Source organism: Pocillopora damicornis, chromosome 1 (genome assembly GCF_964200805.1).
Source record: "Pocillopora damicornis chromosome 1, jaPocDami1.2, whole genome shotgun sequence".
NCBI classification, from domain to species: Eukaryota; Metazoa; Cnidaria; class Anthozoa; order Scleractinia; family Pocilloporidae; genus Pocillopora; species Pocillopora damicornis.
In genome coordinates, this window is record NC_142670.1 from 5,999,131 (window position 1) to 6,016,498 (window position 17,368).

At 37.3% G+C, this 17,368-nt stretch overlaps 2 protein-coding genes across 6 annotated transcripts in view; one reads left to right on the plus strand and one right to left on the minus strand.

Moving 5' to 3' along the window:
• The window catches only part of LOC113678045 (replication factor C subunit 1-like), a 249,540-nt gene that overhangs the window by 33,310 nt on the left and 198,862 nt on the right, over positions 1-17,368 (minus strand). The window lies entirely within an intron of this gene.
• LOC149051587 (uncharacterized) lies at positions 166-8,896 on the plus strand. Of its 2 annotated transcripts, XM_089184779.1 has the most exons (5): positions 166-536; positions 790-904; positions 7,054-7,089; positions 7,481-7,858; positions 8,379-8,896. In XM_089184779.1, the coding sequence occupies exons 2-5, from the start codon at positions 844-846 to the stop codon at positions 8,819-8,821; spliced, it is 918 nt and encodes a 305-aa protein (XP_089040905.1). In that variant the 5' UTR covers positions 166-536; positions 790-843; the 3' UTR covers positions 8,822-8,896. The 2 variants fall into 2 exon arrangements, with proteins under 2 accessions (XP_089040905.1, XP_089040910.1); XM_089184784.1 differs by lacking the exons at positions 166-536; positions 790-904 and adding an exon at positions 6,369-6,727.

Genomic DNA, 17,368 nt, shown 5'->3' on the forward strand with positions numbered 1-17,368 from the left:
TGGCGACTAACTCAATGAATTGCGGATGAGACTAAGAACTATTTGAGAATCATCTTGTCATTATATTATGGGAGAGCACTATAGATGGGGATGAAGAGGCACTTGAAAAAGGGATTTTCCTACTCAGAGGACACACATGGCAATGACTGGGCGTAGACTGGAACTTAGACCTGAATGGAAAAGGTTAGCATCCAAAGAGATGGACTCAGAAGCGATGGTCTTCATGACGCTTTTACCGTATAAGGGGGGGGAAGGGTGGGGGGATGGATTTGTTTTGCAAACTGAGAGCTTGACTATAAGTCGTGAGGCGCCGTTGGTTTTCTGTCCAATTGACGATCAACCCTATTAAAATTATATTTAACTCACGCTTTAAGAAGGCATCCTTTGACTCGGGGTTTTCCACGTGTGCGAAAAATTAATGACACACGAGGTTAGACCCATCGACTAACACGGCAGTATTTCATCTGCGAGTTGAAAACTAAGAAGTAATTTTCGTTTATTTGTACGAACAGATGGGACACACACATCAGCCACCGGTGAGTAATACAGCATTTTCGTAAACTTTGAAAATAATAAAAGTGTTTTTGTCCCGTTAAATTCTCGATCTTAGAAAGAAAACCAATGCTTTACACCTGGTGCAAGTTTCTTTCAGTTTATTGGTCAATTTATTGAAAAAAGTGAAAAAAAAATGATGACTCATGTTATGAGCTGTCGACCGAGTGTTATCATTTGCATTTATGCTAACTCCTACTAAAGAAATTTCCTTTCATTTACCGCTCCCAAATACAGTAACTTTTGTCTGCCGACAGCTGCTCGTGACAACTTATACATTTCTGGGGCTTGATGAAGAGTGAAACTGAATCCTGCAAAATGGCAAAAACCCTTTTTATAAGTTGTGCGTTTGGTAAGTATTACCTTTAATTTTTCTGTTAGTTTATCATAAGCAACGAAAGCCAAGCGCTTGACTATCATTTGCAAAATATTCGACTTATGAACTTCCCGCGACACGCGGGCAAATCTGTTAAAAATTTATTTCATGTTGTGTTTATTAGGTATTCTAATACAGAAGGTTCCAAGTTCTACAGATATATGTTATAGGCTTCCAGATTATCTCCAAAATAAATGGATTTTTAGCATTAGTTTTCAGGCCCCGGTTGTTCAAAGGATGGATAACTTCTTATCCGCTGGATAAATCGCTATCCAGCGGATAAATTTTACCCATGGCGTCATATCGGTTGTTCAAAGTATGGATAAAGCTATCCACTCGCTATCCAACGGATAAATTTATACATGGTTAGGCAGGTAGTATATATATGTTATTTGCCTGCTGGGAGGTCCGTATGGTGAAAAACTGAGACCGAGGTCACAGTTTTTCACCATACGGACCGACCCTTAGCCGGTAAATAACATATTTATTGTTTTTAAACTTGACGAAATTCTTTCCGAAAGAACCCGAATGACTTATGGCCGTAAATACGGCAAGATCTTCCATAAACTGAACAATTTTTGAGTGAGTAAATGGTAGTTAAAATAGAGGTGATGCAAATTTAAGAGAGATGCCTCAGCGAAACATTTTCATTTCCGTATCGATAAAGGTGATTTAAAAGGCTTCCAAACAAACTTTGAAACATTATTTTTACAAGTATCTGTCACAATCTGACACCTGTCAATTAGAGAGCGCGCAAGAAAAAAAAATCGTAGGAACATTTGAAAACCAACAGAACTAGTTTGGCAAGGACTGTCACGACAATGTTTTCTTAAAAATCAGTTAATGATCTAACGGAAAGTATTATTTACTCTCATCGACCATTCATTCATGTACCAAGATTTACCTCTGTTCATTGAGTAAACGGCGAGGAAAGTAATTGTGAGTAAATTCAATTTTTTATTTTGAAGTTGTGAGAGTTTGCTCGTTTGTTTGCTGTAATGGCGTGTTTAACTCTGATCTTTCCTTCACAAAAACTAAATTCGAACGGCACACTCCAACGAGACACAAGGGAATTTAATGCAGCCTTTTCTCAATTCCTTCAATTTCTGTTGTGCAATTTAAGGTACAAATGTCCAAATTGAACGGAATTGGAAAGACTCACCAGGAGCGTATATTTGTTGTAGAACTTAAATTAAAACTTCGCTCGCTTTTTTTTACTATAAACAAATTGCTCGAGAAAATTCAGATATTAAATGAATGAAAGTTCCATCGTTCAGTTTAACAGTAACCAAATACCTCACGTTTCAACTTTCTGGGTACTTTTTGTGAACGATTAAAATTAATTGCAGACGGTTTTTAGGCCGCTTGTCAACCAACGTAATGACACTATTGTTTATACAAATTCATTCTGAAACCAATATTATTCTGTCAACCAAAGTGATTTGATAGAGAGAAAAGGGAGGATTCATAAGTTATTTATCGGCTTGAGGTAGTGACCGACGTGTTTGCTTAAAAATACTGCCCAGCTGGAAAACGAGGTATATTTATGAAAAAATGACAACGAAAGTTGGGATGTACTCGACGACTCACGACAGCGTTACCGTGGCCCGTGGACAGAGATAGAATATTTTCATTGTTTTTTTAGAGGGCACGGTAACGAATCTTGCAATCTGATTGGTTCTTTACCCGGTCAGTATTTTCCTATCTCTGCCCACGGGCCACGGTAACGCTTTCGTGAGTCGCCGAGTACATCCCAACTTTCGTTGTCATTTTTCATAAATATACCTCGTTTTCCGGCTGGGCAGTATTTCTAAGCAAACACGTCGGTCACTACCTCAAGCCGATAAATAACTTATGAATCCTCTCTTTTCTCTCTATCAAATCACTTTGGTTGACAGAAAAATATTGGTTTCAGAATGAATTTGTATAAACAATAGTGTCATTACGTTGGTTGACAAGCGGCCTAAAAACCGTCTGCAATTAATTTTAATCGTTCACAAAAAGTACCCAGAAAGTTGAAACGTGAGGTATTTAGTTACAGTTAAACTGAACGATGGAACTTTCATTCATTTAATATCTGAATTTTCTCGAGCAATTTGTTCATAGTGAAAGAGCGAGCGAAGTTTTAATTTAAGTTCTACAACAAATATACGCTCCTGGTGAGTCTTTCCAATTCCGTTCAATTTGGACATTTGTACCTTAAATTGCACAACAGAAATTGAAGGAATTTTTTGAGAAAAGGCCGCATTATATTCCCTTGTGTCTCGTTGGAATGTGCCGTTCGAATTTAGTTTTTGTGAAGGAAAGATCAGAGTTAAACACGCTATTACAGCAAGCAAACGAGCAAACTCTCACAACTTCAAAATAAAAAAATTGAATTTACTCACAATTACTTTCCTCGCCGTTTACTTAATGAACAGAGGTAAATCTTCGTACATGAATAAATGGTCGATGAGAGTGAATAATACTTTCCGTTAGATCATTAACTGATTTTGAAGAAAACATTGTCGTAACAGTCCTTGCCAAACTAGTTCTGTTTGTTTTCAAATGTTCCTACGCTTTTTTTTTTCTTGCGCGCTCTCTAATTGACAGGTGTCAGATTGTGACAGATACTTGTAAAAATAATGTTTCAAAGTTTGTTTGGAAGCCTTTTAAATCACCTTTATCATTACGGAAATGAAAATGTTTCGCTGAGGAATCTCTCTTAAATTTGCATCACCTCTATTTTAACTACCATTTACCCACTCAAAAATTGTTCAGTTTATGGAAGATCTTGCCGTATTTACGTCCAGAAATCATTCGGGTTCTTTCGGAAAGAATTTCGTCAAGTTTAAAAACAATAAATATGTTATTTACCGGCTAAGGGTCGGTCCGTATGGTGAAAAACTGTGACCTCGGTCTTGAAAATGCTGCCCTCGGCCTACGGCCTCGGGCAGTATTTTCAAGACCTCGGTCACAGTTTTTCACCATACGGACCTCCTAGCCGGCAAATAACATATATTTATCCACCGGAAAAAAAAATAATAAAATGGCCGCTCGACAGTTACATCTTCTCCGGTGTAACTTGCCCGACAATCAAAGTCGTAGAAAGAGAAGAATTTTCCACTGCCAGCTCGATCCCTTAGAGTCTTACACTGACTCTGAATTGAGATCCAGGTATCGTTTTGGACGAGAAGCAATACAATATACCGTTGCTGCATATAATTTGTACAAAATGTATGAACCCTTTAATTCATAACTTTCTGTTAGCAGTTCTACCATAAAGTGGTATGCAGTTCTTGCAACATTTTCGCAGTTATCACCATGGAAACTGCCTGAACGCTTCGCTATCCGTGCTTTATGCAACAACTTTTTATCCGCTGGATAACTATCCAATGGATAGTCTTGTTATATACCGGATAAGCTTATCCAGTGGATAAATTTATTCATCCTTTGATCAACCGGGGCCGGGTGTTTATCTACTTTCTGTTCGATGCAAAATAATTGGAAAAAAGTAAGCCAGAATGGCACATTCGTGCGGCAGTCATTGTAATTTTTAATTTAGGCGTCATGGCAGTGTGTCAAACAGCATCAATTAGGATCACGCGACAAAATATTTTTGCTGTTATCCTGTCTTTCGCGCTAAACGGCTTATGAAATCGTCCGCTTTCAATAATTTTTTTGTAACTTTTTCTTCTGGCGAGCGAACGTTATAACTTGGTTCAACCAGAATTCGAATAAGTTTAAACAGATGCAAAATTTAACAACAGTTTAACTCGGAGTTTGGATATAATTGGAGTGGTACATGTGTTTTTTCATCTACCTGCCTAAAACATCTGACTCATGTTTTTATTCTGACTTTGAGGCAAATTAATAACTTGGTGGACTACTTCCATTCTTTTTTAACGCTGAAACATCATTTACATCTATTTAGATCGATAAAACGATGATCAGTAGAAGCTGATTAGTTAAAGCTACGTACAATCATTCATATTTAATGAAAAGTTTTTTTGAGTTCCAACAAAAAATTGGTGACAAAAAGGAACAAGGGTTCGACCTCACCAGGTTTTTTTTTTTTTTAGTCCTTCTTACTTACAAAAATTAACATATGAATATGACAGTTAAGAAAAAAACGGACGAGAAAGTAACAAGCATTTAAGATATGTTAAAAATTATATAATTATAACTATTAAAAGCAAATTGATATTCATTCGTATCCAATGACACACACCTACACAAACAGTCAAATTTTGGCCTAACATTCTGATGCTCTTATAATAGATAGGCGCTACAGTGATATCTTTTGTTTGACACCGAATGCAATGAATTAAAATTGGGTTATAATTGAAGTGTCCCTTCCTGTCACATGTAGTAGATTAGGAATTAAAAATTGTCAATTTGTACACAAAAAATAGAACCACTACCTCATCGCGGCTAACAAGGCAAATCTCTATTAAAGTTCGGAAATAACGCGCGCTTTCTTTGGTTTATTTTTTGATCGTGGGCATCCACACTTCTGGAATTTCTATTCCACTATCCCTGTTGATGTTGTTAGGGTGAAGTCTTATGTGAATTGTCTCCTTGACCCTGCGATCGATCGAGACATTCGACTCGCCCGTACCGAGACCTCCGCCGTTTCAGAGCATTCCCACAACAACGGACACAAGCCACTCTGGAACGAAGTAAAGTTTATTGATCGTGGCCCTTATTACTACACGCGCAGGGTCAAAGAGGCAATTCACATAAGACTTCACCCTAACAACATCAACAGGGATAGTGGAATAGAAATTCCAGAAGCATGGATGCCCATGATCAAAAAACACAACAACAGGAGAGCCGTGTGACAGCGGACCGCCGAGGTAGCAAATCACTGATCAGCAAGGATCGAAATGCACCAATCAGAGCTGTTGAAAAACAACTAATTACGGCAGAGCATCATGCTTTATAAGATCACGCATGACCAGTCGACCTCATCGCCTAAAGAAGACTAGCAGTATGCAGTCGAAACGTCGCGATCTACATCACACGTGACTACATCGTGAGACAAACGAAAACCCTAGCTTTTATTGTTATTCACCACGATGAATAACCACAACCTTTTCTACAAAACATAACTGACATAACAAAAGTAGTCAGTGGCATAACTGTCAAAATTCATCATAAATTATGATGGTATCAGAGCGACCACGACCATTCTTAGGTTCATTGCAGCTTGCTCATCATAGCGTTCTCCGGTCATTGCAGTGAAGCAAGCCTCAGAAATAACATTAGCCGCCCTTCGAGGGAAAGAATAAGAGCTTGCTTTGATATCCTTTTGGTTGCGTTGAGTGGAAGTCACAGCAGCCGAGTTTTACGGCTCTGTCCCGAGCAATCTTTATGTTCCTGTGATTTCGGCTGTCGTCTGTTCATTAACAAAACGGATGCCTAAAGCAGTTCGTTTTCTAATTGTCATATGTAAAAATTTTGGTGTTTTAGTGAGTCACAATTCGGCCGGATTTCACCAAATATTTCAACTTCAGACTGTGCCTGAGGACTGAAGAACCTTAGGCGTGTCAAACTCAACCTCCCGAGGTATTTTAGTTTGTGAATCATTGCAGCTTGTGAACTTTGATGGCCTAACATTTTTAATGGCTTTAAACTAGTTCAACCAGTCAGATTATTTGAACCATTCTAACAAGGATTGTGATTGGCTTATTTCAGCGTGCTTTATGAGAGTATAGAGCAAGTTGACGGCACTGTTGTTCCCTATGAAGTCTATTTCTGTTTTGAAAATTGAAAGTAACGCGTGGGGAATTTAACGGACTCGGTATTACAAAACAAGTAGGGAAGCCTTGAATGTGCGCTGTTCTGTAGTAAAGCAGTTAGGAAGTGGCTAGAGCGCTCAAGAAGTGGAGAGAAACACGACTAGAAATTCTCATCAGTTTATTGTCGTGCCTTTCTCAATGTGAATTTCCATAGATAACCACGAATAACAGACAACTTCAGTCATTTTAATCAATAAATTGAATGCGTCAAAGAAATACTCTGTAGACGTGTGCCTCCTCCAACTTCGGCAATTGCGATACAAATAGGTGACTCTGATGATATGAAAAGTATATTTCAGTAAAAGTAAGAAACTAAATTTATTTTTTACATTCGTACTTCAGCTATCCAGACTTTGATGATGCAATCCGTGAGAGCAGGTAGGGCTGTGATTACTTTTGGTATGTAAGTGTGAGCTAAAATAAAATTTGGCCCAAAAAGGGGAGGTTGTGATTCTGTTACATTGATAAGTCGTTGAACTGACATGGAACAAAGCTGCATCTTAAACTATAGAACCGCCACCAAGGTTAATGAGGGTTACTAAGATGAAAAAGGTTTGAAATTATACTTTAAGACGAGATAACGAGCTTATTTTGAACTAGTGAAAGGTTCATAACACATATACGAGACACAGACACTTAATTAAAATGTCTCTATATTCTACTATATACATATACGTAAAAACATATGAAGTAAAGTGACTACATTGATCTCATGCTTTCAAGAATTCGTTTTCAAATGCTATTTTATGTTCTCTCCTGTAATCGACAGACAGCGAACATGCTTGTTTTGAAAGTTCCTGCTATAAGTTTAATCTCACGCATAAAACATGGGACGAGAGCAGAAGGACTTGCAAGGACCACCTTGGTGGTGATTTAGTTTCCATTGAAACCGAAGAAGAATGGGACTTTATTAATGATAAGATTCAAAACCGCACTGAACACCGGTGGCACATCGGTTTGGTAAAAGAGAATGGGAGTTGGATCTGGGTGAGTGGAAGACCACTGACTATTTGTAAATTGGGAGAATCAAGTTGGGGCAGAAGTAAGGGCATGTTAGCCAAGAATGAGCAACAGGGCCACCTTGCAAGTCAAGACGCTGCCGGCAAAAATGTTTCGACTTTGCCATATATTTGTGAAATACCAAAAGGTAAGACCACATTAAATCTATATACTACACTGTAAAAACAAGGGCGCGTAGGGAAAGGTTCATCACGCCATAGGAGAGACAGCTATATATGTTCAGGTGTAAGTGTTAAATGCGTGCGAGCAACCCGGTTTTTCTTTTGTTTCCCAAACGTGAAGGAAATTTACTTTGGTTAATTAATGGACAAAGGTATAAACAAATGCTTGAATTATTGTTGAATATCATGGTATTGCTGCTCAGCATGGACCAATTCCTACCATTATTATATTTTTTTGAAACATAAGCCTGTCTAGACGTTTATCTCGTGAATCAGCCGGAGTGCGATAGTTGACAACGCAATAGTAGCGGCAGAGCGAAAAAAGAGGGAGGTCTGGACTCGGTCGCGCGACGAACGCGTTCGATACGCAAGATGACCCAAATTTTTTTACCCACAGCGACTTTCCTGACGTTTACTATCGAGCTTCGTTATAATAATTGAAAACCAGGACCAATCTATTGAAATATTGTCTTGCATCTTTTTCAGCTATTGGGGAAAACTCTTCCCAGATCAATTATCAAGACTACGTTGAAATATCTTGCACATTAGAATATGGCAAGAAGAGATGGATGCAGAATTGCAATTTCACTGATGGCAAATGCAATCTTAATTGTTCCGTAACCTTTTGCAAGAGTGGGCAAAACCGCATGTCCGAGGACTGCGGAAAGTATTGTAGTCAGACGTATAGCCCATTGGTATATCAATGCATTAAAACGGGACACAAAGGGAATATCATTTTTAAGACGTGCAAGGCTACAAAATTTAACCTTACAATCGGCGAACAGCATTTTTTTACCAAAAAGACCTGCTATTGTGAAGATGTTGAGTGTTATAGAGAATGCAACAAGATAAAGTGCACGCGAACCTGCAGAGAAAAAAAAACTGGTGAGTGCCTAATCAATCTAACTGGCGACCGAAGCTCTCTATAAAAGAGTATGATGCTTTTCATGTTTAGTAATCGGAAGGCAATATGTGAATTGAAAGATTAAACGATGCGTTTCGTGTACAAGTTAGTGGTTCTACAACAATCGTTTAATTAAGCAAAACATGACTATCACCCCAAAGCATACGGCTTTGCTGTGGTTAATCCAAAAATCTAATTGTCCTGTGATGTATTTATGTAACCATCATTAATTTCTTTATTTATTTTCAAACGTTTGCCTTGAACCGCACTTGGGAAAAGTGTTCTACTTTTCTGAGATAAAATACCACGGAAATACGTAATCGCAACCGAAAGGAGTAGAGTCGCACCAGTGAGAGGAAATTGCCAGTGTTTTCACACAATGAGAACTGAAGTAGACTCGAAACTAGAGCTCATGTTCACAGTTCGGAAGAAAAGATACGCGTCCTGTGGATGAGATTTTCCATAATATAACTGACGACCATCCAGATTTAGAAAGTTCTCTTTTTTTCTCCAAGGTTCACTTACAAGCGTTGACAGTCACCGCTGTGATTTCTTTTGTTTAACTTGACTCTTTTCAAATCTGCCTGCCCCACCCAAGCACTAAGGTGCTTTTGATGTTTTCTACCATTTGAAATTAATCTTTTTTTTAATTCCAAAAATTAGAGCCGCACTTGGAAATTTCCTTCGACGACAGGTTTCGTAATTTGGAAAACTTGTCCCAAGTGCGACCCTTCCCTCACATATCAAATTTCTTAGAGTGTTACGGCTTAAAAAAAAAACCGTTGTAACACGAAAACTAAATACGGTAGAAGGCTAGAGTCACGTTTTCACTTACTTTTCACTAAGGTTGTTATAGTTACTAAACAATTCGAGTTTCACTTTGCGTTGTGCGTTTCTGTTTGCTTGACTGAAAACATGAACTGTAGTTTTTAACCTGTAAACTTAAATTCAAGCAAAGAAGTTTCTAGTGGTCATTACAACAGAAGATCAGATAGATGCTTGCTTTTATGTGAATCCTCTCACAACTGACATATTTCAAGGCCTGGACAAGGAGCTTCCTGATCATTTTCTCTCGTTATGCCTTAATTGACAAATCCATCAAATTATTCAAATAAAAACGCTGAATCAAATATTTTCCACAAAGACGATCTCGGTTAAGCTAAAAAAATTTAAAAAAAGGGCAGTAAATCGGAAACAGTTCGAGACGAAATAAGAAATGAATACGTCATATTCGGTGGTTTGACAATTAATACACGCGCAAATTTTGCGATTTACGGGGTATTTTCCAATCCCCATGGAGGCGAGCTGTTATGACAAAAAGTGGGCAAATGTGTACTCATATTATATGTTTAACCACTGATTACGGAATGTTTTTTTTCACTATTATTTCATTTACTAATATTTTTGCATCAAGTTTTCGAAAAACATCGTGTAGCCATATCTGAACATTGATCTTTCAAGTCGTGTGCGAAAGACTAAAATAATGCAAAGAAAACAATAAGAGTGTTCTGCTTAACCAATCAAAAATCGAGTGCATTTAGGAATTTTTAACGTTCATAGCGGCCATTTCTCATTTCCATTTAAAGTCGGCATTCTTGCCCTTACAATGTATTACTAAGGCATTTTTTTAGTATGAGGTAGTCTTGATTAACATTTTCTTTAAAGATTCATCACTTACAACCTCGCCATCGCCGTCGCCGTCGCCGTCGCCGTCGCCGTCGCCGTCGCCAGTTCAGCCGCTGGTATGTTTCCTAAATAGTCATTTAGCGTTTTTATGCATGTTCATTTTCAGGATCTTCTCCGTTTACAAATGTGACAGACATTAATTTTTATTCCAGGCAAATGAGTATGTTTCAAGATTTGGCGGAATAAATATTACCAAAAGGGCTTCCATACAAGTATGTAATTTTCATAACTTAAAGGCGTTTCAACCTTGATATATGTTTTTAAACGATAAAAAGTAAATATCTGACCTTTAAGTAGAAACCACCATTAAGCCATATGAGAGAAAATGATGAGGCGTAAAATATAATCCAGGCTCCTAAAAGAGTTCTTTGGTCAATGAATACCCTGGACACGGGGCCTCCTGCTAGACTTTTTCCGCGTTCTTAATATTTATTGTACATTTGAGACTGGCTGGTTAATGACCTGGAAATATTTTATGTAATTGTAGGAGGCTGTTACTGTGTTTGAAGATTTCACCTTCAAAATCAAGAACGTCACAAAAAACAAGGTCGATATAGAAGAGGTTAAAACTCTGAAAAAATCCATCTTTAAGGTGGCAGAGGCCGTCGAGAAATTTGCTGTTAATTATGGCAAACGACACCTGAGTGGAATGAGATCTTCAGAAAGGATCGTTTCCTCAAAAATGGGTGAGCTTGGGGCGTTGAATCCTGTTTATTTTCAAAGTCTGTTCCTCTGTTTTGTACTAACTTGCTGACTGACCGAATGGGTTGTTATAAGCCCAACCTACATGAAATGTTATCGTTGAATGTCATCGATTCATCTGTTCCTTTAATTTGTTTAATACTTTGATTTTTTTGCGGTGAAGAACGAAATTCAAGGTATTCTTGAACAATCAACAATAGAAAATCAGAATCTTTCAAATTGTGAAACCCTTCTTCTCGCTCTGTTTATTGAAACTTTTCTTAAATAATAGACTGGTGAGTAACACTTTACTAACTGAAATTGTCAAATCTTACAAATACTTTCCGCATACTTCATACTATACACTGAGCTCAAAATTTGCCTATCGACTGCGATGCATATACTTGTAAATGCAAGATTTTTAACTGTACTCCTAAAAACTCCCTAATGAACTTTATAGTTCTCCGACCAAACGGTTTGAGGAATGAAGTGAGTTTTCACAATTGGGGTCAGTGCAGCACTACTCACTTTTAATCAGTTTTACATTGAAAAAACGTTTTAAAATGGTTGAAATTGTCGAATAGTCGTTGAAGGGCAAATAAGATACAAAAAATACACTTCCATTCAATAAGATTATGACATATTTTGGGTAAACCGCAAAACGTAAGTTCGTGTATATGTGATATTGTAAATTTCACCGTAAGTGCTTTCATTTGTCATTGACTGTTTTTTTTTTTGGACAGTTTTGGTCATTCAAAAAGTCTATCGCCAGAATGCGAGTGACTTACACTTTGAGGAACAACAATGGCAAGCGAGAATCGATATCGCTTCATCAAATTTTGAGGACAGTGGTTCGTATTAACCAGCGTGTTAACTTTACAACTTTTCATTACCTTGGTCTCTCCAATCGAAATTTCTGTATTGAAATAAAGCCTCATAAAAATGTGTACACAGTCTATTTTCTTTAATCATTCGCCTTCCTTCCAATTTCACATACCTCAGAGCCTGATGAAAATCTCAATTTTGTGGGTTTTTTTAAATTTGATTCTTTGGGGTTTTTAAGGATCATTGGTAGTTGCATTTGTGTACAAGAATCTGCATACACTACTTCTGACAGATCAAGCCATCACGAGTGAAACAGACAATCAAAGGTGACGTTATTTTCATATTACTCCACTTCGTTTACCCCCAAAACACATCACACGATAACACATAAGATCTAAGTTCAACTAAACTGAACATACAAAGGCTCCCTGCTTGTCGCTGACCATTCCACCTTGCTTAAATCTACCAAAAGTATGTAACATTGCTTCCTTGGTTCTGGTCCATTTTCAGATACAATTTCCTTTATAGGTATCTCAACTCCAGGATAATAGCCGTAGCTGTGGACCCCAAACCAGAGAAATTGCGAGAAAATGTCATCCTTAAGTTCAAAAACCTGAAGGTAACATGAAAATTAGTTGCTATGCGTTGTTTTGATTTATTCTCACACGATAAAATCTATTTTCAGGTCTTGACAGCAGAGAAGCGTTGTATGTTTTGGAGTGGCTTAAGCGAAAGGTAAAAAAACTACAAAACACTATTGTAAAGTATATATTCCTTCTCAATTAAATTAACTACGGAGGAGAATGAATATACTCTCTCAGTCAGATACTTTTGTGCAAGTTAACACTTTCGTGAAAGAGAGGAGGAGAAGTCTGATTGAAATGTTGTCCCAACTAAGACTTCAATGGAGGAAAAAGCGCGAAAAATTATAAAACATTACCTCTTCCCCAGACAAGAAATAATTTTGTGCGCCTCGTTAACTTACTTTTTTTCATGTGTGACAGCTTTTCAGAGGAAGGATGCCATGTAATTACATCAAAAAGCAACTCAGAAGAAACAGTTTGCAGTTGCAATCATTTGACGCATTTTGGCGTCTTAATGGACTACGACGGCAGCACAAAGGCAATCAAATAATTTTTGTCTTACCCAATAATTTTATGGGCTCAATTAAGTAACTTAATGTTGTCCTTTCATTTTCTTTTTCTTTTTTTTTGTAACAGCTCACCGAGGAGTACGAAAAAATTCTGGAAACTATCATTTACGTGGGACTGAGCCTTTCCATCGTCGGGATACTTATGATATGTATGATATGACCTCACACATCATTTACTATTTTCCTTTTCCTATTTACTCACAAAAAAATTTGGACGCAGCTGCTGTTTACAGGGATGCTGGTCAAATTTGACTAAGTGATGGCCTTTAATAGCGAGTAAAGCCTGTTGGTACAAAGTCTACACGGGAAATAGATAGCTTCATACATTCTCCAACTTTAACTACATAGTATGAGGAAAAAGATTCTTCCCATTCCTCGTTGAAGTTTTCTCACTGTTTCACACTGATATACCAAGATATGTTTTTTGCGCAAAAGTAACTCTTAAAAAACATTGAACAAGATGAAAGGAGCAGGAAGTTTAGGAGATATTAAATATTATATTTGTAGGCAAGATTCATCGAAGTAAATCAATCCATAAATTCAAATTTCTAATAGCTCAGTATCTTGATGACTTTCCTTCGAATAAGACCACAGTCTACTACAGATGAGGCGGGAATTCATGTCAAAATATCACGAATTGTCTTTCTTTAAGAAGCACTCTAGCACGCACCTTTAATTGAACGAATTTATCTTGTGATTCTTACGCGCCAACTTTTTGCGCTTACCGCATGATTATTTCATATTCGACGTTTCACTTATTGAGTTTACAAACTTCTCACCAAACGCTGTTATTAAAGGCAAAAGCTTGGCGATAGAAATGCCGAATATTTCCACTGGCCCGGTTTCCAAATATCACTACAGCGGAGACGTAGCATTAAAGAGAAATTTCAACAAGCCAGAGAAGGAGTCGATTATATAAATGTGCCTAAAAATTTACAACAGTCGAGGTTATGTCACACCCATTTATAAACAAACATGAACGACGAAGCATACGATTAAGACGGAAGAGTAAAAAAAAAGAATTATTCTAGAATATACAAGCACATTTCTCTCTACACCGCTCAAATGCGATAGGTCAAAACGCTTTAAGCTTCGATTGACTAAATAAATCGCAGCTAGGACTAGGGAATTTTCCAGAATAAATTATCGATTATTCCATGAGCGCAGAGACATTCTAAGAGAGTAAAATGTCGGAGTTTGCCGCGCTGTGAAAGTAACAATACTCGCTAATTAACACATGAGCGAATTAGTCCATCAAAGTTGAAGGCATACGAAGTAATTAGACCCACCAACTGAAACGCTAAGTATGTCATCGGCGAGATGAATGAATAATAATCATTTTCATTAGCAGAGCTCATAAAGACAATAGTTCTGAACATCAATTATTTTTGAGCTGCTTCTTTACAAAACTTCAACTACAAAAAGTGGTTTAACGCCGTGAGGTTTTTCGATTGTATTAAGAAAAACAATGGTCCACATCTGGTGCAAGTTGCCTTTTGTCTATTGGTCCTTCTATGACAGAAAAGTAAAAATGGAGACTATAGCCATGAATATGCGAACACAGACCATGATTTGCATTAAACTCAAACTAGTACCAAAGCGTTTTACGAGGATGCCGCAAATCCAAAACTCTCAGGTGAGATGAATCAAATTTTAGTGTAACTACAGCTCTTAACAGCAACCTTTACATATCTTAGGCATTATGAAGTGGATGATAAATGGAACTAAATCCCGAAAAATTTTTCAAAACCTTTTTAATATGTTGTAGACTGGGTAAGTACGACGCTAGTTATCCCTGTTTGTTCTGCTGTAGCTACGAAACCGTCGAAACTAACTTTCCAATTTGTGAAACCAATCTGAGAAAAAATGTCAGGTGGCGGTTATTTGGCACTCTTAATTAAAACAAAACAAGCCAGCCTGTAAAGATGTGCGCAATAAACTCTTAGTTATTAATTAGAGAAGGATCTCTCGTAAATTGGATTCCTGAAGCCTTTTAGATTCCATATAGTGCAAAGAAATCAAAGATCAAATAGCACAAGACAGACATTCATGCGGTGATCATGTTGTTCGCGTCGTGGTTGTCTGCACAACAGCTTTTGCAGCTATATTTAAGATAACAGGAACAGATAGCTTAGTTTCTATCGTTTTATGTCACTATGACAAGATGTGAAAAGGGAAACGTGTCTCCTCTTTTTATGCGTCAGATAGCTGCTAAACATTTGACGAGCTTAGACAAGCGATCGAACTTACTTACCCAACAGGGTCCACTTAAATTAGCATTAGGTTAGACAGATACATACTTTAACTTTCCATCCGGGGTTTGGAAAAAAATTGATTGGGTTGGTGTACTTTTTCCTTACTCGTAATAAGTTAAAACACCATCACTATTCATGAATTTCGATGGCTGATTTTAAGAATGCGCTGAGGGGTTAAAGTGAAGTGCATTCACAGAAAAAATAATTAAAACAACTCTTAAAATTAAACAATATTTACGTATTAAAATTCAGTTATGGAATTCCTTACAGCCACTCGGAGATTCTATTTTGATTTATGCTTAAATTAAAAATTATAAGATTGGGTTTTTAATACAGCCCTCTTTCCAGTCATGTTTAATGGTTCACCCCGAAATTCTACGAGGATCACGGGCGATAATGTTACTTTACACCTCGTGTTCCTCATTCCAGGGTCATTTACAACGAATTCCAAATTTTAGGTTCACTGAGAGCCTTCGGATGAGGCGTTATTCAAATATCGCGGTACCCAAACCGTTACAGCTTTCGAATTATTGTTCAGTTATTAACACTCAGAGTAGATGACTGCTAACTGCTCGCCAAGTTGGACGTCATGGACAATTAATACATATATATTTCTTTTAAATTTTTCTTCTTTGTACCCGCAAGCAAACTTATACTTATCTCAATGCTCTTCTTTTAGCAAAACAAAAAAACCAAAAACAACAAAAAACAAAATATGTGGGTTCCGCAGGTTCCACGGTCTGCTGATCCACAAATTAGTAACACCCAAGAATATGGAAAAATCCTCACAGATTTTGGAAACCAACCCATCAAGATTCAAATTGTGCGGAAGTTTTTATTCAAGCGGTCAGAATTGATACCCGATTCATTTGGTTAAAGAAACAGCCGTCGTCCGTTTTGAATTGTTGTGAGCTAAAACGAAACACTATTTTATCTGGATAGCGCATTTTACATCGTTTTCATTGTTTTATGACCTAGCTGCACTCTGAATAGCCTGTTTAAAGAATTTTCCGATGGACATTCGCGAAGGTCTACCGTATTCTTAAAAAAATTTTACGCATGTAACAAGTTTTGTTCAGCCGGTTGGTAAATTGCGGAGATGCGGCATTTTTTAAGATTTCTCCGTCTGCTCCCTAGGGAAGGTAGTAAAAGTCATGGGTAGATGTTAAAGGGTATGTAGCAAATAAAATGCATTAATACCGTCTAACTCGAAATCTGATAAACTTTTTCATTGTTTCAAATGTTATTCTTGAGATAAAAATCAATTTATTTGCTCATTTTCTCTTCAACAGTTATCCTTCATTTGTTGGTGGATTTGTCAGGAACAGGTGAGGCAGCTTAATTCCAATTTTATTATTTATGCACCTTAAATTGAACGGGAAAAAAAATAATATCTGACTGATTATGCACATAATTAGTTAATAGACTTCCTGTTAGAATTACGTCGGATTGTGATTTAAACGTAAGTTGGAGAACAAAAGAAAAAATTCAAAGAATCTCCAAAATCTCCACAATTTCCACTGGTAAAACGAAGCCTAATTGTAATTTTTGCTTCAGTGAGGTAGAGGGTTTTTTATGTCCATCGTTTGTTTGAGGATCGAGGATCGAGGATCGAGGATCGAGGATCGAGGATCGAGGATTGCTTCTATATTCGTGTCAGCATTATCGTTATCGTCAGTAGAAAATTTTTCATTTATTTATTTATTTGCTTCTCATAGAATGCCAAGCAACCTGTTTCAAAAACTCCTCTTACATCTTTTCAACATGGGAAAGAGTTTGGGTTAACAACAGGAATGTCTGCTCCAGTCAGAGAGGCTACTTAGTCTCCATCGAAACTGAAGAAGAATGGCAGTTTATCAATTAAGAGATTCAAAAAGAAGGTACTTGGAATACTAGTGCGTGGCACATTGGTTTAGAGAAGAAAGGCGGGGTTTGGACTTGGGTGAGTGGAGAACAACTAAATATTTCGAAA

Excerpts from the sequence above, each read along its gene's own strand:
- LOC149051587 (XM_089184779.1), top strand. The coding sequence starts at position 844 with ATGAAGAGTGAAACTGAATCCTGCAAAATGGCAAAAACCCTTTTTATA. Across the intron at positions 905-7,053 it reads TTTTATAAGTTGTGCGTTTG|CTATCCAGACTTTGATGATG; the intron begins GTAAGTATTACC and ends TTCGTACTTCAG. Across the intron at positions 7,859-8,378 it reads TATTTGTGAAATACCAAAAG|CTATTGGGGAAAACTCTTCC; the intron begins GTAAGACCACAT and ends CATCTTTTTCAG.